The sequence below is a fragment of the Polypterus senegalus genome, chromosome 4 (assembly GCF_016835505.1).
Source record: "Polypterus senegalus isolate Bchr_013 chromosome 4, ASM1683550v1, whole genome shotgun sequence".
NCBI classification, from domain to species: Eukaryota; Metazoa; Chordata; class Cladistia; order Polypteriformes; family Polypteridae; genus Polypterus; species Polypterus senegalus.
Window position 1 is genome coordinate 203,055,210 of NC_053157.1, and position 22,738 is coordinate 203,077,947.

General features: G+C 40.7%; 1 protein-coding gene across 2 annotated transcripts in view; it reads left to right on the forward strand.

The window, feature by feature from the left end:
- Positions 1 to 22,738, forward strand: part of adam19a (ADAM metallopeptidase domain 19a) — a 685,152-nt gene that overhangs the window by 557,459 nt on the left and 104,955 nt on the right. For both annotated transcript variants that reach the window (XM_039751867.1, XM_039751868.1), the window contains exon 6: positions 4,858 to 5,059. In XM_039751867.1, coding sequence (XP_039607801.1) covers positions 4,858 to 5,059 — 202 coding nt within the window. The remainder of the gene's footprint in view (positions 1 to 4,857; positions 5,060 to 22,738) is intronic.

Consider the following 22,738-nt stretch of genomic DNA (forward strand, 5'->3'; position numbering starts at 1 on the left):
ATTAGTTTCCACAGTAAGACTGAAAATACTTAAAGTTCAAGGTGCACACATCTGTACAACATGTAAATTTAGCTTAGGGTAAATCATTCTGAGATAAGTCATTATGTTAGTAGTAGGGAAGCCTACCAGTAACATACGTTAGAATGCTTCACATTTAAAATACTGTATTAACATATGGAAATCTGTATTTAAAATTCTTCGGGCTACGTAAATATACTGTACTAGCCAACCTGCGGCATACCATACGCCGCATAATCAGGCCGTTTTTTTAATGATTTTTAAGCACAGGGAGAAAATTAACATTTGAAAAATTGGTAATGTAATAAATCAGCAAGAAAAGTAACATTGTAACAATGCACGGAACAAACCAACACACAATCGTCCGTGCAGCGGTCAGGCGCGGAGGGTGGAACGGGAAGAGAGGAGAATGACATCCACTCGCTCCCTCCATCATGCTAGTGTGCTGATTTTTCGTCCAGTATGCACTGCCTGCTCATGTGCCCACCTCCAACTCGTCACTCCAATCATTGTCTTTGCACAGTCCAGTTGCACCTGTGACTCACGTAGACTTTTCATTGCTCTGTGCGGTTTTGGCTGCCCTTCTATATATAATCCACCAAGACACCCGACCATGGTAGTAGCGAGGTGGGAGGGGGGTGTGTACAAAGTGCAGGAGCATCTAAGAAGACGCATGTTTGTCGTGGATGGGAATTGCTTTAATTAGCGTGTAAAACAGTTTGCTATGGTCACGCGGTCGAGCGTCATAACTGAAAACTTGGTTTTTAAAGACTGCTTACTTCATTGTGTATACGACTGTAGGTGAATGAAAAGATGTAACTCTGGAGAGGGCAACATACAATACAGTGTTGTATACGCTGCACATAGCGATTCACATCCGCAACAAATATGAATCTTCTTAGATGGCGCTGTCGCGTCCACCCACGCTCTCGAAGCACACACACTGCCTGGTCATGTGCCCGCTCGTAAGAGCAACTAACAGAGACTCGCCCACCAACTGTAAGACCATGAAATACCTCTCGCAAACTGCTCTACACGCCGCATACAACGATTAACATCTGCGACAAACAAACTGTTTTAAACACTGCATTCAGTGATTCACAGCCGCGACATGACTTTTCTTAGATGGTCCTGTCGCGTCCACCCTCGCACTCGAAGCATACACACTGCCTGGTCATGTGCCACGTCGCAAGATCAACTGACAGAGACCCGGCCACCGAGTCTAAGAGCATGGGAAACTCCTCAGAAACTGTTTTACACGCTGCATACAATGATTCACATCCGTGACAAACTGTTTTAAATGCCGGATACAGCAATTTACATCCGTGACAAACATGCCTCTTATTAGATACTCCTGCCGCGCCGTGTGGTGCCTCTGTGTGAACCGGTCAGGCACAGAGAAGTTCAGCTGCTGAGAGAGTGTCTCGACTGTTGCAGGGCCTGCATTGGTGAAGCAGGTGAGACGGTAATGAAACAGAGGCACAGGTAGCAAGGTGGGTGTGTACAAAGTGCAGGAGCATCTAAGAAGACGCATGTTTGTCGCAGAATCGAATTGCTGTATGTAGTGTGTTAAACAGTGTGCGATGCTGCACGCATTCGTGCGTCGTAACCGAAAACTCGGTTTTTAAAGACTGCTTACTTCATTGTGTTTTAACCTCAGTTGTAAAGGAATGTTTTAAGGATCCCATGGGATACCCCTCGCAAACCGTTTTACACGCTGCATATGGCGATTCACCTCCGGGAGAAACATGCCTCTATGAACAGTCAGCGTGGGTCGGAGCTGCATGTTGCCTCTACGACAGACGAATATAAATGATGGCATTTTTCCTTTGTCGTCAGTCTGAGTTGGTGGGCGTGGCTCTGCGAGTTGTTGTCGTATCCAATGGTCTTGGAGTTGGTGGGCGTGGCTCCTTCCTCCGTGCGCCATAGGTGTCTCACTTGTCGGCGGCTTAGTGAATCCACGCCCCTTCCGGCGTGCTTTCCATGGTCGTCTTGCCTTAGTGAATTACATATATATAGATACTGAAATAAGGTAGATGTAGACAATAACATTTTTTACAACAAAATGATTAAACCTTCACACAAAATAAACTGTCATGATTCTGAAATGGTCGAAATCACAAAATGGGTACAGATTTCAAGAAAACAAAATTTAAACCTGCATCCCACACAGGTCTGAACAAACAAGTAGGCCAACAAAAAGTGTAGACCTCACGTCCTCAGGTACCTTGTTTCACAGCCTGCGTAGGCCCAAAAAGAGGGGCATAGCTTTAAAAACACAAACTGTTCATAAAAGGAAGGATAGGTAAACTGTAAAAAACCTCTGTCCCACAACAGCACCAATGTTGTTTTAATATTTAACACCAACAAAATGTACAACTAAACGTTTCACCATTTCAGGAGCAAGCAACAGTAACAATGAACAAAGCATAGGAAATTTGAGTTACAAAGCTGAACTGCATCATTACGTTTTTTGAAAGTAGATTTTATTAAAAATGTATCAGATCAATGTGCTTCACTGGAAAGGGCTTTGAAAACCAACCCCATAATCTGGGTGATTCCAGAAACCCAAAAGTTTAACAACTGCAGCAACATACTGTATACAAGACATAAACCACATGCAAGCCAGAAACCTAGTTTGTGCGGAAATGTAAAAGATTTTATATTTTATTTATTGAACACATCACTTACAGTATATTTTTGTTATGATTTTTAGTAAAAAAGTATTCTGTTATAAAAATTGCTTGTCTCAAAAGAGTAGGCCTTACCACCTCAAGAAGCCTGACATCAAACTAAAGAAGCAGGCTTAAAAAGCCACACAGCTTCATTATTTTACAATGAAAACATAAACATATCTGTTGGCAAACAACTGATTTATAAGAATTGCTGCCCTGTGTTTACCTTTTACTTTAATTTGTTGTAGCCACGTAGTGCTTGCTCTAGCAAATCATGACAGGACACTAAAGAAGCTCCATTTATCAAATTTTATGTGGCCAACCTCAAAAGTGAGAAGGGACAGAAAAACTGTATTGTAAAAATGATGCATCTGTGCCTTTAAACCTTTTAAGATATTTAGCACCACAGGTAAAACTACTTTGAATCAACATTTTAAGTTTTCATTCTATATTGTACATGATGATATGAAAAAAACAAGAATGGCATTCATATTTTTTGTCTAATTTCAGATAATCATTGTCACATAACAGCCAAAAAAACAGCAAATGAAAAGTAGCTGCATGCCTGAGAAAATAAATGTAAAGGTTTTGTTGTGTACAAAGATTTGAATATTAAAGAATTTACTTCATGGAGAAGTGTTTTGAATAACATCTAATTGTAGCTGAAAATAACAGGAACAGGGACAAGCTACAGGGTGGCCTGGAGGTCCCAGGCCACCCATTTACATGCCAAAAAACTTTTCTATTTGATTTATGTCAATCATATGAGATGCTCATTTCCAAGGTGATACCCCACAGAAAAACCTTACATCATTTGTGAATGAATTGAGCCTTCCAGAGGGACATGGACCTCATATCAATTGTCAATTAATCGAGCCGCTCTAAACTTCAAGAAGCTCCCACCAAAGCAACCTGGCTCACCCAATCCACCAAAAGTTTTAGAAGTTACACATGGCTTATAGCTTGCCCAATAAGTTTTTTTTTTTCCCAGAGAACCGACCCACCACCACTTTTGCAATTTCTGGCTTTGTCGCTGAACAAGAAGATTGAAATTATGTACTAATAAGCTTCTTACAGATGGTTTATCACTAAGAAGAATAAGCTACTTCCATGAAACTACATTTTTTAGCTATTAAAAACATATGTTATTTGCTACATGTAAAAGAACAGCTATTTCTACGTCCTTAATATGCAGGTTTATTACAGAATCTTTACAGGAGACACTTGGGAAGTGAAATCTATAAATTATAGGCTTAATGAAAAACAGGTCAAATGTTATTAAATATATTTTCACATGAGAGACAAAGTATGTAGGTTGCTTCCATTTTGCAGAGAGGGAAATTACATTACAACTGCACAATGGCAAATGACAACTACATATTTAAATAAATATGTGGTACACATATGGTGGGAAGGAGGTTCTTAAACAACCTTCTGTGTAAAAAACTGCTTACTAACATTCATCTAGAATTTGATTTGTAAATCATACACCTAAAAGACAACAGTGATCAGAACAGAAGGCTCCGAATCAGATATCAGTAAAGAGAAATGAGGTTTGAGATAAAGATGTTCGCTTTAACCTCTACTGTTCTTCATTTGCAACAAGGACATAAAGGCTGTAGAGATTTTGAGCTCTGAGGACAGAAAATAAAAACAAATGAATGTGACAAGTTTATAATTCAAAAGGAATAACATTAAGATTTATGTGAATTAAATAAATAAACAAATAAATACACAGAATGCTGGCAAAAGTTATAGGGAGGTAAGCAAAAGTGAAGCCAAACATCACAATACTTGGTTGGACAGTGGAGAAGGTGAATGTGTAAAGATAACATTAACTCTAGAATATAACTGACATCGAACTACTAAGTGAAAGAATCTGTTAACTAAATGGAAAATAATAAAGAAACAATACACAAACATTTGAATTTAAGCGGGTCTTACACATGTGAAGACAAAAAGCTATTTAACACCCTTGACTGATAAAGGAAAAAACCTGGATACAGTTTACGACAATAGATTCTGGTGAAAAAAGTGTTTGACAGATCAGATTGAGATGAAAGACAGCAATCAAGTTCTTTGTGCTGGATAGTAAGAGCATGAAAAAGATGATACTATACCAGCTTTCTGACTGCAGTTTGTACCTTTGTTATCTTTCTACCAGGGGGCTAGTTGTTCTCAACTCCAATGACAGCTACTACCTGGAGCCCAGGGGAGGGGAGGACTCTACTCACCATAGAATCTACCGGACAGCACATCTTCCAGTCCAGAGTGGTTCCTGTGGACAGGCGCCTGGTGCGTCACCAAACCACCACCTAACTGACCTGCAAAATCTTGTCAGTCATGTTAAACCTTTGCATCAAAGGGTAAGTTATTAGAATTCACTGAGATATTCTAACATTATTTTGTATTATTTGCCTGCTACTGCTAGGTAGGAAGATTCTGGTATTAATTTCAAAGATAACCCAGTTAAGAGTTTAATATATGTAAAAAAATTGTACTCTCTCAGTATATATATATATATATATATATATATATACACACACACACAGAGCCCATAATAATTCCCCACTATGTTCCCTTTTGAACCTGGCCCTCGTCTCTAGGTCCCTTGCCTGCGGTGCCAGACTCCCTATATAGGTTTCTGGGTCGGAACATACTCCAGATCCCCTTGACACACACCACATGACCCCAGCTTGGCGACACGGGAAACATACTCTTCTACCTGATTGTTCTTCGGTTGTTTGAGAAGAGGGTGTGTTGAGACATTGTTTTGCGTTGGCTTCCGGTTCCAAAATGAGGCCATTATCCTGCCAACTGCACCACTGTGAAAGAATCAGTCTCACTGAAATATTTAGTGAAGTGCACTGATTGTGTTCCAAAGCTTGACTGGTCAAAAAGATGGCAGTTTTAAAAGCAAAAAGCGGAAATGACATCATCTTGAACTGAAGCCAGAAGTGGCACTGTTCTGGGCACTGGAACTGGAAGTGGCGTCATCAATGTTGAATCAGATAGGATTTCCCACATTTGGCCTGCAGAGATAACAAAAGTAGGTTTAGCGTACCCTGCCACTCCCTGGCCTGGCGTGTAATTACCTTCACTCAGTTCATTCAGTTTCCTCCTAATCACACGCGTGTGACTATATATATATATATATATATATATATATATATATATATATATATATATATATATATGTATATATGGTGGCAGATGGCTGGAACCTTTACCCGGCCAGGACACCCAGAGTGTGGAAGGACTGGGGGAGAGTGTATTTGTGGGGCAGTTTTTCTCCTGGGGCGATAGAGGGCAGCTGCCTTGGTTTCCAGGCCAGGGTGGGCGTATTGACCTTTCCAGGGCCTTATTTGGTCACGCTTCTGCCACACTTGGAAGTGTGGCCAGAAGAAGCTTGTTAGGCACCTGGAGTTCATCCAGGTGCCCTATAAAAATGAGCTACATCACTCCATAGGTTGGCCAGAGTTGGGAGGCGAGAGGAGGACTGGCAGCAAGAAGGGACTGAATGGTATTGGTGTGTTGTGTTGTGTTACTAGTATGTGTATATATATATATATATATATATATATATATACTGCTCAAAAAATTAAAGGAACACTTTGAAAACACATCAGATCTCAATGGGAAAAAGAAATCCTCCTGGATATCTATACTGATATAGACTGGGTAATGTGTTAGGAACGAAAGGATGCCACATCGTTTGATGGAAATGAAAATGATCAACCTACAGAGCCCTGAATTCAAAGACGCCCCAAAAATCAGAGTGAAAAAATTGTTGCAGGCTAGTCCATTTTGCCAAAATTTAATTGCAGCAACTCAAAATTGTACGCAGCACTTTGTATGGCCCCTGTGTTCTTGTATACATGCCTGACAACATTGGTGCATGCTTCTAATGAGATGACAGATGGTGTTGTGGGGGATCTCCTCCCAGATCTGGACCAGGGCATCACTGAGCTCCTGGACAGTCTGAGGTGCAACCTGGTGGCATTGGATGGACCAAAACATAATGTCCCAGAGGTGTTCTATTGGATTTAGGTCAGGAAAGTGTGGTGGCCAGTCAATGGTATCAATTCCTTCATCCTCCAGGAACTGCCTGCATACTCTCACCACATGAGGCCAGGAATTGTCATGCACCAGGAGCCACTGTACCAGCATAGGGTCTGACAATGGGTCCAAGGATTTCATCCTGATACCTAATGGCAGCCAAGGTGCCTTTGTCAAGCCTGTAGCGGTCTGTGTGACCCTCCATGGATATGCCTCCCCAGACAATCATTAACCCACCACCAAACTGCTCATGCTGAATGATGTTACAGGCAGCATAATGTTCTCCATGGCTTCTCCAGACCCTTTCACTTCTGTCACGTGCTCAGGGTGAACCTGCTCTCATCTGTAAAAAGCACAGGGCACCAGTGGTGCATCTGCCAATTCTGGTATTCTATGGTGAATGCCAATCGAGCTGCATGCTGCTGGGCAGTGAGCTCAGGGCCCATTAGAGGACATGGGGCCCTTGGGTCACCCTCATGAAGTCTTTCTGGTTGTTTGGTCAGAGACATTCACACCAGTGGCCTGCTGGAGGTCATTTTGTAGGGCTCTGGCAGTGCTCATCCTGTTCCTCCTTGCCCAAAGGAGCAGATACTGGTCCTGCTGATGGGTTATGGACCTTCTATGGCCCTCTCCAGCTCTCCTAGAGTAACTGCTTGTCTCCTAGAATCTCCTCCATGCCCTTGAGACTGTGCAGGGAGACACAGCAAACCTTCTGGCAATGACACGTATTGATGTGCCATCCTGGAGAAGTTGGACTACCTGTGCAACCTCTGTAGGGTCCAGGTATCACCTCATGCTACCAGTAGTGACACTGACTGTAGCCAAATGCAAAACTAGTGAAGAAACAGTCAGAAAAGATGAGGAGGGAAAAATGTCAGTGGCCTCCACCTGTTAAACCATTCCTGTTTTGGGGGTCATCTCATTGTTGCCCCTCTAGTGCATCTGTTGTTAATTTCATTAACACCACAGCAGCTGAAACTGATTAACAACCCCCTCTGCTACTTAACTGACCAGATTAATATCCCATAAGTTTCATTGACTTTATGCTATACTCTGATTAAAAAGTGTTCCTTTAATTCTTTTGAGCAGTATATATATACAGTGAAATCCAGAAAGTATTCACAGCACATCACTTTTTCCACATTTTGTTATATTACAGCCTTATTCCAAAATGGATTAAATTAATTTTTTTCCTCAGAATTCTACACACAACACCCCATAATGACAACGTGAAAAAAGTTTACTTGAGATTTTTGCAAATTTATTAAAAATTTAAAAAATTGAGAAAGCACATGTATTTTACATAAGTATTCAAAGCCTTTGCTATGAAGCTCAAAATTGAGCTCGGGTTCATCCTGTTTCCCCTGATCATCCTTGAGATGTTTCTGCAGCTTAATTGGAGTCCACCTGTGGTATATTCAGTTGATTGGACATGATTTGGAAAAGCACACACCTGTCTATATAAGGTCCCACAGTTGACAGTTCATGTCAGAGCACAAACCAAGTATGAAGTCAAAGGAATTGTCTCGAGGCACAAATCTGGGGAATGTAACAGAAAAATGTCTGCTGCTTTGAAGGTCCCAATGAGCACAGTGGCCTCCATCATCCTTAAGTGGAAGAAGTTTGAAACCATCAGGACTCTTCCTAGAGCTGGCCGGCCATCTAAACTGAGCGATCGGGGAAGAAGGGCCTTAGTCAGGGCGGTGACCAAGAACCCGATGGTCACTCTGTCAGAGCTCCAGAGGTCCTCTGTGGAGAGAGGAGATTGTATCTTTGCTACGATGTAATAATCCAGGAGCTCTACACAATGTAAAAAAGACGTATAATTTTCTGACAAAAACTGTAAGTTTGACACATGAAAATCAATTTTGATTTTTCACAAACACACACACAAAGGCACACAAACAGATAACATGCTAAAATCACCTTTTCTCCATGTTTTGAACATTGTAGAATTGATAAGAGAATTTCTGACTCCATCGCCAAACTTACATTTACAATTAAGTAATAAATGGAAAAAAACACTGTTTAAACTTTTTAATGTCTAGTCCAAAAACATTTTACTTAATAGCTTTGCATTGTGGTGTTCAGCAAAATTGAAATAGATGGTGGCAACCACGTAATTCTGCTGCTTCCATTAATATATACACAGCATCTCTATACACTGTATAGGAAGCAAAGTTGACACACATACTCATCAATAAAACATTATTTCACGTTTAGTTATAAACTTGAATTTTGGCAGGATGATACATCTAAGGCACTACGTATATCTAAGATTCGATATATCAATATTTAGCAGTAAATCCCCATCCCAATGGTCAGTTAATATTACAGTTACAGTATGTTTCTTTTATTTTCTGTGCTATAGATTACACATGTTGAAATCAAGTGATTTTTGTTGTTTAAGCAATTGAAACATTTCAAACAACCAGTTTTACAACTGGCCTACATTAAGAAATGTATATTAAGCTATTCTTTAAGTAATAAAATAACAAAGTGTGACTTCAAACTGTGTCTGATGGGCTGAACAGTATCTTCAATGTATCTGTAAGGTGTTTGTGATAAACTGGCTTTGTCAATGTGGAATGGAAAAAGGGTTTAAAATATGGGTGGAAAGATGAAATAATGAATTTGTCACCTCTACAGCACAATTCAGATTACATTATGTTCAGAATAGTATTTTTAATGGAGATGCAAAATAATACTTTAGAACAAATTTGTTTGCATGTACTGTATGTCGGCTTCTTGTTATTTTTCTAATGGTGTGTTGGCCAGTGTTTAGAGCTTTGTGTAAGGCTGCAGCAAGACTAAGGTTTCCCTCAAGTAGGTTCCACAGTAGCTTTTAATTAGAAGAAATACATTGTCATATATTATTTTCTTTATTTTGTTCTATTTTTTCTCTGTCTGGCGTTTTGATAACTGCAAATTTATTATCAAACCACATGTACTGTACTTGCATTGATTTCCGTGCCTATAGCTTTGAGGTAAAGGGTACTAATGACTTAATCACCTGCTTAAACGCCTCTGTCCATCTGTTCACACTGAAATTCTCATCACGTTGCCTGGCCTCCGAATTTATGAATTGATCTTTCCTTTGAATTTTTTATTAGCTTTCTGTGTTTTTTTTTCCTTTAACCTGATGTTAGAAGTTCTTGTTTCAGTACTTTGAAACAGAAGACTGTTTTGTAGTTACATCCATTAATCAGTACATTTTCTCACCTTGTTTTTACTTCTTTGTGAATTGAAGTTAGGTGATGGGGTCAAATATTTGCTAACCAGTTAAGTTCAAAGTACGATTCTGTGAATGTCAAAAGAGTTGTTTTTGGTTTAGTGTCTGTGCGTGTGTGTGTGTCTTAGGAAAATATAAATTGATTTTCACATTGTCAAATAATTATTTTCATCAGAAGATTATGACTACATTGTAGCAAAGATGCAACAATTTTGAATGAGAGGTTTCTAAGACATCTTCCATAAACCCCGAGACCTATGTACAACGATGACTTATGGAAAAATAGACCTGTTTTTTTCAAACAAGCTGCATCATGTTTGCCTTGTTACAGGTTCCAGGCCTGTGTTTTTTGGTCCATTTTAGTCTAGTGCTTATCCGCATACCCTTCAAAAACGTTTTGACCAATGTCCAAAGATAACTGTTCTTAAAATAGTTTAATTTAAACAGGATTTACTATCTGGTTTGTTTAGTCATGGGACCTGGCCTATTGATTTAAAAAAAAATGTGCAGAAATAGTTTTTGAGATACATAATTTATTTAAATATACATGTAAACAGGCATGGAGGCACACACAAGCACAAATGTGCACACATATGAACACACACTCAAAGAAATGTATAAGTGAGCATGATCAGAGCTATGTGAGGCCCTTTCATTCAGAAGCATTTGTCCCCCAAACCCCCCATGAATTCTTAAAATACGTTTTATATGTGCTTATATTGTGAAAAGTTGCTTGCTACTGGTTGAACACCTGTAGTGGCACTTTGTATTCAAGTGTCAGCCTGAGACCCAAATCATAAAAATGGATGGAAACATTAAAAAGCTGGGTGCATTATGCAGATTTTAGGTGCTGGGAGCGCTAAGGGGCATCAACTTGAGCCTCCCTTGACATCTAAGCACTTAGGACACATGTAGACAGGCAGTGTGGTGTAGTGATTAAGGCTTTGGACTTTAAACCCTGAGAATGTGGGTTCAAATCCTGCCCCTGACACTGCCTTTCCTCCAATTGGAAAAGCAAAGGAAAGATAACCAATCAGCCAAATAAGTACAGTAAAACCTCAAATTGCTCGATTAACCGCCAGTCTCCATTAACAGTCAGACCAAACCCCCGCCCCACACCACCAGTAGTGTTCTTCCCCAGCACCATGTGTCTTACCACATTTTGAAATCACAGTGTCAGTTACATACCTTCAGTTTCACTATTGTTTTGTGGCTTTTCACTTTTGTTATAATTGACATAAGTTTGTAATGGCCGATAAACATATGTGTGTGGTGCTGGAACTGTCATAAAAAAATTTAAATAATTAAGCATGTACGAAATGGTGAAAGTGCTTCAAGTATTACTGTCAATTAATGTTAATGTTCTTCTGTATTGTAATTTTCTTTTTAAATTCTGTTATATTTTGCTAATATATTGTGATGTGCAGGCAGCCTGTGATGTGCTGTGTGGGAGCAGAAAGGGTGGAATTAATGTGTAAGAGATGGGACTGGGTGAAGAGCTTTTGCTCTGTAAGGTGAGGACACGCTTCTTAGGAAATGAGTGGCAGGAGAAGTTGGGAGGAAAAGGAAGGTGAGGCAGAAGGATGTTTTGAGTATAGAGTCAGGAGACAATAAGCAGGAATATTTGTGGTACAGAGAAAAAAAGAACGTAACTGGCAGGGGATAAATTAACTGGTAGGGAAAGCTTTCTTTTATTGTTTTGGAGGTGTGCTCTGTAACCCAGATAACACCGTATAAGACAAAGCACACCATTTGTTACCAAAGGAAGACTACAAGTAAAACATAGAAGACTCTAGTAATTCTGAGTTTTTCTTCTATACTAATAAAAGGCAAAGCCCTCACTGACTCACTCACTCACTCACTGACTGACTGACTCACTGACTCATCACTAATTCTCCAACTTCCCGTGTAATTTGGCAGGCTCATTCCTTACAGCTTACTTACAAAAGTTGGGCAGGTTTCATTTCGAAATTCTACACGTAATGGTCATAACTGTAACCTATTTTTTCGTCCATATACTATAATAGACTTCTGCTCGATGCCCGTGGGAGGCAGAGTTACGCCTCCCACGTAATTTAGTGCCTGCTCATATAAGGCCATCCGTCAGCGGCAATCCAATAGAAACACTGCCGCTAAATATTCACGGGTGAAGGACTGTGCTTATGCAGAGGAAGACGAGATGGTTAGGGTGGTGTTTGGCACAAACTCAGCGAAACTGCGAGAGAAACTTTTAAGTGCCGGGTCTTAGCTAACATTAAATACAGCCGTGGACATCGCACAAGATGGCACCAGCACAGCTGGGAACCTTCGATGCATGTACACTGAGCGGCTCACATGAAATGACGCAGTGCACAGACAAAAAGCAACAGTTCCAAAGAGTGCTGAACAAAAACCGAAATACACAATTGAGAAGGCAGCAAAAAAATATGAAGCGTGTGATACATACAAGCATATTCATAAGTGCAGCTACTGCGGAAACAAAGCGCACGGTGGAAAAAGTGAATGTCCCGCTAAAAGAAGAAAATGTAAAAAAAAACCCGTGCATGCACTGTGTCACGCCTCAGATAAAGAGGAAGACGAGCTGTTTATTGATGCAGTAAGAAACGAATCGATGAATGAAACCTGTTATCTTTACAACGATTGACAAACACGGAATGTAACTTGAACACAACACATCCTACAAATACGACCCTGATTGAAACAAATAATGATAATCAAATCCTTGATAACAGCAACACTCATAACACTCACAAAACAATTACTGTATATTGACAATCATGTTACGTTATTTTTAAAATGTTCTTTAACACACTACTTCTCCGCTGCGAAGCGTGGGTATATATATATATATATATATATATATATATATATATATATATATATATATATATATATATATATATATATATATATATATGTATATATGTATATATATACCCCGATCTACATACTCTCAAATAGACAAACCACACACCGTGGCGCAATGGTAGAGGCTTTGCTTCTAGCGCCGAGGTTCGATTTCCCCCTCCGATTCATTTTACCCTCGCATCCCCTTGGTTTGAGACATATGAAAAAATATGCGGTTAACGCAGAAAGACAGATCACCAATTGAAGCTTTATGAATAATGGATACAAAGCGCGTTCCTAAGACTGATCGGAGGCAAATTTAATTTCAAAAGACTACCAGACGGAAGCCTTGATAAAAGCTTGGTTTTGTGCACACTAAAAAGCAAGCAAAATTAGATGCATTACAGAAAGCAGACTTTTTGGCTCTTACTGGGGATCATTGGACTTCCGTGACCGTTAGTAATTCTAATTACATCTAATTACAAAATGTTCAATGATCACACTGTTTTAGCCTAATGTACAAAATAATTTTGGCTAAGGTTACTCAGAGTTTAAAGGTGAAGCTGGTCAAATTACCTTTTATGTTTCTGCCTTATTTTTTAAGAAGAAAAACTGCACTTTATGTTGAAATTTTTGTTATTATTATTTAAAGACAATACCATTCTGAAAATGTACTTAAAGTACTTAAAATACCACTTTATTTTTAAGTCTGTCCAATTTTAGTCAGGGATGATATTTTGTTTCGCTTTTGAATTGAAATGCAGTTTAAAAGCATTTTGTTTTCAGAAATTAAAAGAGCTTGTGTATATGTGTATATACAGTATATATGTAGATATGTATATGTATATATATGTATATATATGTGTGTGTATATATATATATATATATATATATATATATATATATATATATATATATATATATATATGTATATGTATATGTATATATATATATATATATGTATATTGTGGACTTGGCTCGGACACAGACAGGCGGACATGTTGTTTTCAACCACCACACGTTTATTTTACAAATATTTACAATAATACGGTCACTCAGACACAGTCAAAGTGCACAAACCCCAATACAGTCCTGGCCACTCAATGCCTTTCTTCGGGCCGCCGGCAGCTCTCCGGGTGTCTCCCAAAGTCTTCCCCCCAGCACTTCCTGGTGTGGCGGAAGTGCTGGGGCAACAGGTCCCCAAGGCATTGGGGCGCCTCCTGGTGATGACCACGGGCCCCTACAGGGTAGGACTTCCATGCCCTCAACCCGTGGCCCCCAGAACAACCAGGAAGGCGGCCCCCACGTGATCCAGGGTGGGCTTTGACCCTCTTCCGGTCCCTCATGGCCTCCCGGCCGGGTCGTTGTCCCTGGCATCCCTGACAGTGCCCCACAGCCAACGAAGACCACTCGGGGGAAAGAGGGACCCGTCCCGCGAGGGCAGCACAGCCCTGAAGCGGGTCCTTCTCCAAGCAGGGATAGGGGCGGAGACGCGGCCTGAGCACCACCACTTGGTGCTCCCCTGTGCCTTGCACAGGTTGCGCTCCCCCCTCTTACCGGCACACTGGGGCCCCCTCGTTCGGCACCCCCTCCGAGGCCTCCGCGCCCCTTTGGTCAGAGTCACTCGCTCCCTTGCAGCCTCCTCCAGCCGTGGTGGCACCCGTACACCAGCAGAGAGATCCCTCAACAGATGGTCCGACATCTGAGGGCAGGTCACCAACGAAGGGGGTCCTACTGTTCGCCCGGGGTCCGTCCCTGCAATAGTGAACACCACAGGGGCAGAATCGCTGCCTAGGCACCCTTCCTGTGCCACGCACTGGCAGCGCTCCCCCCTCCATTCGGCACCCGGGCACTTGCCTGCTTGGCACCCTCTCCGCGGCTTCTGTGTCCCTCTTGATGGTGGAACCGCTGGCACCGCCTGCGCTCTCTCCGCCGGCCTCAGGGATTCCCTCTGCCCCCGCAGAGGGTGGCGAGCTCTCTGACGGGTGCACCCAGCACCACGTCCCTTCCTATTGGAGGAATTGGCACCCAGCCTCTCATTCCTCCTTTCACTCTGGGACGCCATGACGGTTTGAGACTCCTTATTACAAAGAAAGAGCCTCTTTCCCGTCTGCGTCCCTACAGTGCACGCAGCACCCACGGCACGTGGGTGGGGTCCCCTGCTGCGCCGGGCCGTCCACAACAGAATTTTGGTTTACAGGTCCCCGTCTTGTAACAGGCGAGGCATCCTGCCGACTACGCCAGATGTGGACTTGGCCCGGACACAGACAGGCGGACATGTTGTTTTCAACCACCACACGTTTATTTTACAAATATTTGCAATAATACGGTCACTCAGACCCAGTTCAAAGTGCACAAACCCCAATACAGTCCTGGCCACTCAATGCCTTTCTTCGGGCCGCCTCCACTCTCCTCTCTGCCTTGTCCTTCTTCCACCCGACTCTAGCACTGAATGAATGGAGACGGCCCCTTTTATGCAGTCCCCGGATGAGCACCAGGTGTTCCCGGCATTCCTCGCTTGGCCACGCCCCAGCATGGCGGAAGTGCCGGCTGTCCTCCCGGCACCTCTCCGGGTGTCTCCCAAAGTCTTCCCCCCAGCACTTCCCAGCAACAGGTCCCCAAGGCATTGGGGCACCTCCTGGCGGTGACTACGGGCCCCTACAGGGTAGGGCTTCCATGCCCTCAACCCGTGGCGCCCAGAACAACCAGGAAGGCGGCCCCTAGGTGATCCAGGGTGGGCTTTGACCCTCTTCCGGTCCCTCACCGCGTCCCGGCCGGGTCGTTGCCCCTGGCATCCCTGACAATATATATATTGTCACAAGAACGAGACATGGACAGATAAAGAGTTGGGGCAGCCACCCGTATATTGTGGTATCCTGGCTGCAAAGTCGTTTTTCTTGTAGAAATACAGAGCACTGAAGTGCATACAACCGAGTCCAAAACAAGACTGAGGAAACAAAGGAAAGGGGGCAGGTTTTAAAGGGGGAGACAGGAAGTGAGGTCGTATGGATCTGGCACGTGGTCTTCCACCATTGGCTCGTAGCCGGAGGTGACATCAGAGGGACTGGAGCTGGTGTGGCCGAGTTCCATTGGCTCAGTCCCGGAAGTGATGTCAGGAGATCCAGGTGAAATCCCCCGGGGATGGTCTACAGGCAAAGGAGAAAAAGAGTCAGTGCACTCTGCCACACCCCGGCATGCCTCCGAACTGCCTTCACTCAAGCCCTTTAGCTGCCTCCCATGCGCACGTGTGTGACAATATGTATATATGTGTGTATATATATATATATATATCTGTATATCTGTATATATATATATGTATATATTTGTATATGTATATATATATATATATATATATATTTATATATATATGTATGTATATATTTATATATATATATATATATATATATATATATATATATATATATATATATATATATATATATATATGCCAGCAACACTCATGACAATGACAACACAATTACATTGTCACATCGTTACGTTATTATTAAAATGTTTCCTTTTGTTTTTCATTACTTCTTTAACACACTACTTCTCCGCTGTGAAGCGCGGGTATTTTGCTAGTTATTAATAAAATATATGAGTTAATTAATTTTGTTAATACTATATTATATTTTGTTAATATAGTTTTGTTTTGTAAATAAATACAACTATTCACTAAACTAATCTACTGTATATCATTTTTAAAGTAGCTGTTCTGTTATATGTCTTTTCTCTTATCCGTCATGGCCTCAGTCCTAATCCCTGACAGATAATCAAGGTCTTACTGTAAATGTAATGTAAGAAAAACCTAGAACACCATTAACAACTGCACCATCAATCCTAGAGATATGACTCGAATGTGATGTAGAAGTCATAGAAGCTAAGCCTCAGGTCACCATATGAGCAAAAAAATTTCAGCTACCTTCAGGTTAGCATAAAAGAAAGGAAAAAAAAGAAACTCTGTGTTGAATGTCAAACAGGAAAGATCTAATTCCTACAAATACTGTGTTTTTGAATTGAAGATCTGCCTTTCTCCCTCATTCATCAAGAATCCTATCTTCTTATTTTACATAAATGCACAGAATTCCATCTTTTCTGCTGACATTCAACACACAGTGTTTTCAGGAGGTAACTGTTAATAATATTTTAGCAAAAAATGCAGACATTTTGCATGTTTTGATCATACGCATGGATAATGGACATGTGGATTACGAAACAGGAGAATTGTTTTTTTTTTTTCCTCCATGAACATTTTTCACATCGTTTACTACTGTCCAGAATTGGTCACAACAGGGTTCCACTGAGTATGAATCTTCAATATGTTACTTCTCCACTGAAACACGAGAGTAAAAAAAATCTTATTCGTCACCACTACAAAGTAAATAGGATGAGCAACATATAGAAAAATATCATTTCTGGATAAATTTTCCTTTATAACACAAAAGCTGCAGTTTTGCTATTTAATATCAAAATAAAAGAAAGGTTAAATCTTAAAATTTACGAGAGCTATAGTCACAAAGTTTCTTTTTTTTTGTAGCAACATGATCAACCAAATTGAATTTTTAAAGAGTTGTTGCAGCTAGTTTTAAAATGTATCGCCATTTGCTATTGCCATCATTTCTTAAAGGAACATGGTGCTCATCTGCAGATTTCCTTAAGTCCTCATTTATGCTTACAAAAGTTATGTCTAAAGTAACACAATTTATGGATAAACCAACATTTTTTGTGTGCACCTACACACATAAAAGTGTTAGAAGCGCCTACAGTCATTGTCATTTTTGTCTGTCGATATGAAATCATTCCGCTCCCAGAGGACTGATTTAATTTAAATTCAATACAGTAATTCTTAATGGACATTTGCTGAGAAAGTTAAATTTTCTTCTAAAATACATAAAAAAAGAACATAGCACTATTTTCAAATTTTTGAAATCTGGAAAACTTTAATTTCATCATCTCATAGCCACTCCTGAAGGCTAAACAGATCCCCAAACCAAGATACTGAAATGCTGGCAGAGACATTGTTAGGATAGACCTTAATGCTTTTAGTAAGGATAAGCATGTCTTCACAAAAGGTTATACAGCTACTGACAACATTAGAAATGTTACCTAGACCTGTCCTTGTATCCTGAAATAGTTTTTACATCGAAAGCATCCTTGTTGACTCTAAACGAAATGTGGACTCCAGAGTTTAATTATCTTTTGGTGCACATTTTCCTCTTTCCAAAGTTGTCTTAAAAATGGGAATAAGGAAAACACAACTGTGATCAGAAGAGCTTAACAAAGATTTCAGTATAGATTGTATGCTTAATTGTCCATAAGCAAATTTCAAGAGTTTTATTGACACTTGTCAGGCAGAGAACAGACTGATAGGAGTTTGTTAGAGATTTCTTCAAAACAGACAGGTATAGAAACAACTTGGTTGATATTTGCCTGAACAAGTCAAATTCCAATGCAGTAGGAACTTAAAAATGTAATGAATGTTCATGCATTAAATACAAGAAGCATTTGGATGACAGTAACTGAGGTGAAAAAAACAATAAATACAAATAAAAGTTGCAATTTAATAGTAAATTGAATAAAAAATCTTCTTTAATCCACAATCAGATTAAAAATGAAGAAAAACAAATAAAAAGTACTTAGAAACTTGCACAAAAATGTAGAGGAACAAACCTGGTTGCTTTAATTTGCACTCTATACTGCCTTCTACTGTATGTAACCTGACATGCAATAAGGCCTCAAAATTATGTCTTTACTTTGTCTGGTTATGGGCAGTGACAGTTTCAATAGGACTGGATTTTTTTAAATAATGTATAATTTCCAGTTTCCATCTATCCATTGGTTAATTGTCTTATTTTGTTATTACATCTATTTATTTTATGCATTTGCTAATAGTCAAACAAAGCTCCCAATGTAGTAGAGGGCAGAAAACAAAACATAAGATCTCCTGACCAAATCCCCACAAGTCATGAATTAGACGATGGGACCTATGATGTTCTTATAAGATGGCAGGCAGACCAGAGAATGCTGTGAAGACGACAAAGGGCTCTGGGCTGAGTGAACACTCAGATGGAGAAGGAGGACTTGCCATGAGAGGGACATCTAACTAGAAGTTACTAAAGCCAAACATGGTTAGCCTTTGTTCCAATTAATGATTGTAGGGTTTGATATAACTGCTGCCTCGCAGTAAGAAAACCTGGGTTCACTTCCCAGGTCCTCCCTGTGTGGAGTTTGCATGTTCTCCCCATGTCTGCGTGGGTTTCCTCCGGGTGCTCCGGTTTCCTCCTAAAGTCCAGAGACATGCAGGTTAGGTACATTGGCGATCCTAAATTGTTCCTAGTGTGTGCGGTGTGTGTGTCCTGCAATGGGCTGGCGCCCTGCCCAGGGTTTGTTCCTGCCTTGCACCCTGTGTTGGCTGGGATTGGTTCCAGCAGACCCCTGTGACCCTGTAGTTAGGATATAGCGGGTTGGATAATGGATAGATGGGTTTGATATAAGTGCCACCTGCTTGAAAAAGAAGAGTTAATCACTTATTTAATTATCAGTCTTGATTCTGGCAATGCTGGGGTAAAACAATAAAAAAGATGGCCAAAAGGGGAAACCAAAAATTAGCGTAGGTTGAATGACAAATATATTTCACTTTCCAGCCGGGACACCAGAAATATGATGTCATCTATAAAATTTATGAATAAAGTCCATAAATTGTCGAAGGTCTAGACTGTTTCCCACCTCCACAGCATAAAAGCACACAGTCAAATAAAATGTACACAGCACTTTCTTTTCTCTTCTTCTTTTCTCTCTCCATCTCTCATTCACCTCCACTCTTCCAGGCAAGATTCGTCCTCTTCCTCCCAACTCTGGCTCCTTGAATGAAGTGAGGCGGTCCGTTTTATATTTTACCTGGGAGCAGTACAGGTGGCCCATCAGCATGATCCTGAATTACACCCAGTGATGTACTAGGGTTCTGCAACACCTGTAGCACTCACTGGCGGCACACAGAACCCAAAAGAGCTGTGCTGAACTCCAACTCCTAAGAAGCACTGTGGGAATCCAAGGCACTCCTGCAACCTAGAGGGTCTGCCAAATAGCACTCCGGGGAACGTAGTGTCCTGCACAGGCTCTCTTCCCCGTCCTTCCATTAGAGACATCCTGACTGGAAAAGGGCCTCGGCCGGGCGCCACTATGTTTATGTGTGTATATTGTGACGTGTGAGTCCCTGTCTTGCACCCCAAAACACAAGGCTGAGTCTCAGTACTTTAGCAAAACCAGCTTAATTCAGCTTGAAACAGGAAAAGCACGATTATTTATTGTAGCAGGAACTACCACTCTCCTATACACAGACACAGCAATCAGGCAGGGTCATGGCAGGTTAGTGGTTAAGTAGTACTGTTCCCTGCATTTACATTGTTCCTTGCATCACCCATCAACAGCGCTATTAGCGCAACTGTGGTCAGCTCAAATTTGCTCTCGACGAGCTGCTGTAGTGCTGGGAGTCCATGGTTGCCCTGGCAATGGCGATTATGCTTTGAGATGTTCTTTGGTGTGTCGTCTTGTTGGGGGGAGTCCCAAAATAATTTAGAAAATTTTAAATATATATAAATATATATATATAATTTGTGTGTGTGTGTATCAGATACATATATCTATATCCGTGTGTATACCTATACTAATAAAAGGCAAAGCCCTCACTGACTCACTCATCACTAATTCTCCAACTTCCCATGTAGGTAGAAGGCTGAAATTTGGCAGGCTCATTCCTTACAGGATACTTACAAAAGTTATGCAGGTTTCATTTAGAAATTCTACGTGTAACGGTCATAACTGAATCCTACTTACATGCATATATAAGTCCATAGGCTGCAGCTTGGTCGCCGCGTGAGGCGGAGTTGCGTCCCCCATCCCCATGCCTCCCACGTAGTTGGCTGCCTGCCCATATAAGGCCGTCCATCGCTCCGGTCTCTTCATCTCCTTCCTTGCTTCGCCACGGTATTCATGTCTCCTTGCTGATAACTGCAGCCTTTTTATTTAATCCACGGTTTCTCCGCTGTTTTATCGTGCTGATAACTGCAGCCTTTTTTATTTAATCCACAGCTTCTCCATTGTTATTGTTTGTTTATTACGCTTATAGTTATTGTGTAGGTATTTTAGACTTACTTGACATTGTTCAGGTACCCATTCCCTTTATCGTTCCAACCGTACCCCCATTAACATGTCTATCGAGGTGATCACCATCGATCAAAGAACTGTCACTTACCGAGTGGTTTCCATGCCCTGAGATGCCGCCTGCCTTTTACATTCTCTGTGTTACATATTGCACGGCCATATCAGGCTCAATCTTGATATCCAGAGGAAGATTGTGTCTTATGTATTGAATGACTGGGACAGGTTCAAGGTGTGGACTGATGACGGTACAGGAGATAATTATAGTACACAGGAGCACTATAAGAGTGAAATGCTTAAGCCCTTCACCTATGGTTCTGCATGTGAGTTGATGGCTGCCGCTGAATTGTTTGGTTGTCGCTTTCAAGTGTACTGAAATGGCCAAATATTTTACACCTTTGGAGAAGCGATTGAGTAGTGGACACTTTGATGTTATGAATGTTTCAACTCTCAAAAGCTGGATGCAAAGTTATCAATGAAGCCGGTTGTATGCTTACAAAGCTTGACAGATGCCGAATGTTACTTCAACACAAGTCCCGCAAATACTAACGTAATTGAAACAAACCATGAAACTCAAACCGATTATTACAGCAGCAATCCAAGCTGTGAGAAAAACAGTAAAAAGGAGGCATGTCAGACGTCATGGTACATTTTCTGATGCAACTAGACGGAAACAATTTTGTGACGCTGCCGCCAAATACTCCCAGAAAAATCCACAAGTTATTAGACACACTGTCACTAAATACTCGCAGGCAATTCCACAAGTTCATAGACATGCTGCTGTTAAATATTCACAGGCAAATCCACAACTTAATACCAGGAATGGCTGTTAAATATCTTAGATTCACGTTTACCGATTTGGGTAGCGAACACTTCGATGAATGAAACCTGTTATCTTTACAACGGTTGACAAACACAGAATGTAACTTGAACACAACATGTCCTCCAAATATGAACCTGATCGAAAGAAATAATGATAATCAAATCCTTGATGACACCAACACTCATAACAGTGACAAAACAATTACATTGACAATCATGTTACGTTATTTTTAAAATGTTTCCTTTTCTTTTCATAACTTCTTTAACACACTACTTCTCCGCTGCGAAGCGCGGGTATTTTGCTAGTTATATATAATGTCGACAAATGCTCCTGGTACTTGTGGATGAAATCTTAGATGGTCTAACTGACTGTGGCTTGCTAACAACAGAAGCTCTAACTTTCCACTTTACTTTAGTCTGAACACTACTGACATGTATTTTCAGATATCTGGATGTCTTTTTTACGTCCTTTTCCTGCATTATACAATTCAACAACCTTTTCTTGCAGGTCCTTTGACAGTTCTTTTGCTTTCCCCATGATTCAGTATCCAGCAACGTCAGTGCACCTCTGAATAAGGTTGAATTGACTGTTTATAAACAGACACTGATTATAAAGTTACATGTATGGATACTCTTCTTTAATTTGGACCTGTGTGTGTCAACTGGTGTGTACATTATCAGCCCCAGCATTCAAGGGTATGTAAACATTTGATTAGGCCCATTTGGGTGATTTCGGTTATCATTAATATTTCAAAAGGGTACACACAATGTGATAATAAATTGCTTCACCTGAGTACACTCCATAATTAAAAGGAAAGTTTTCTGAATGATAATTTAAATTTTCCAAGCAGTGGCCAATATTTCACAAATTCTGCCAGGGTATGTAACTTAACAGTACAACTGTATATATACACTCACCTCAAGGATT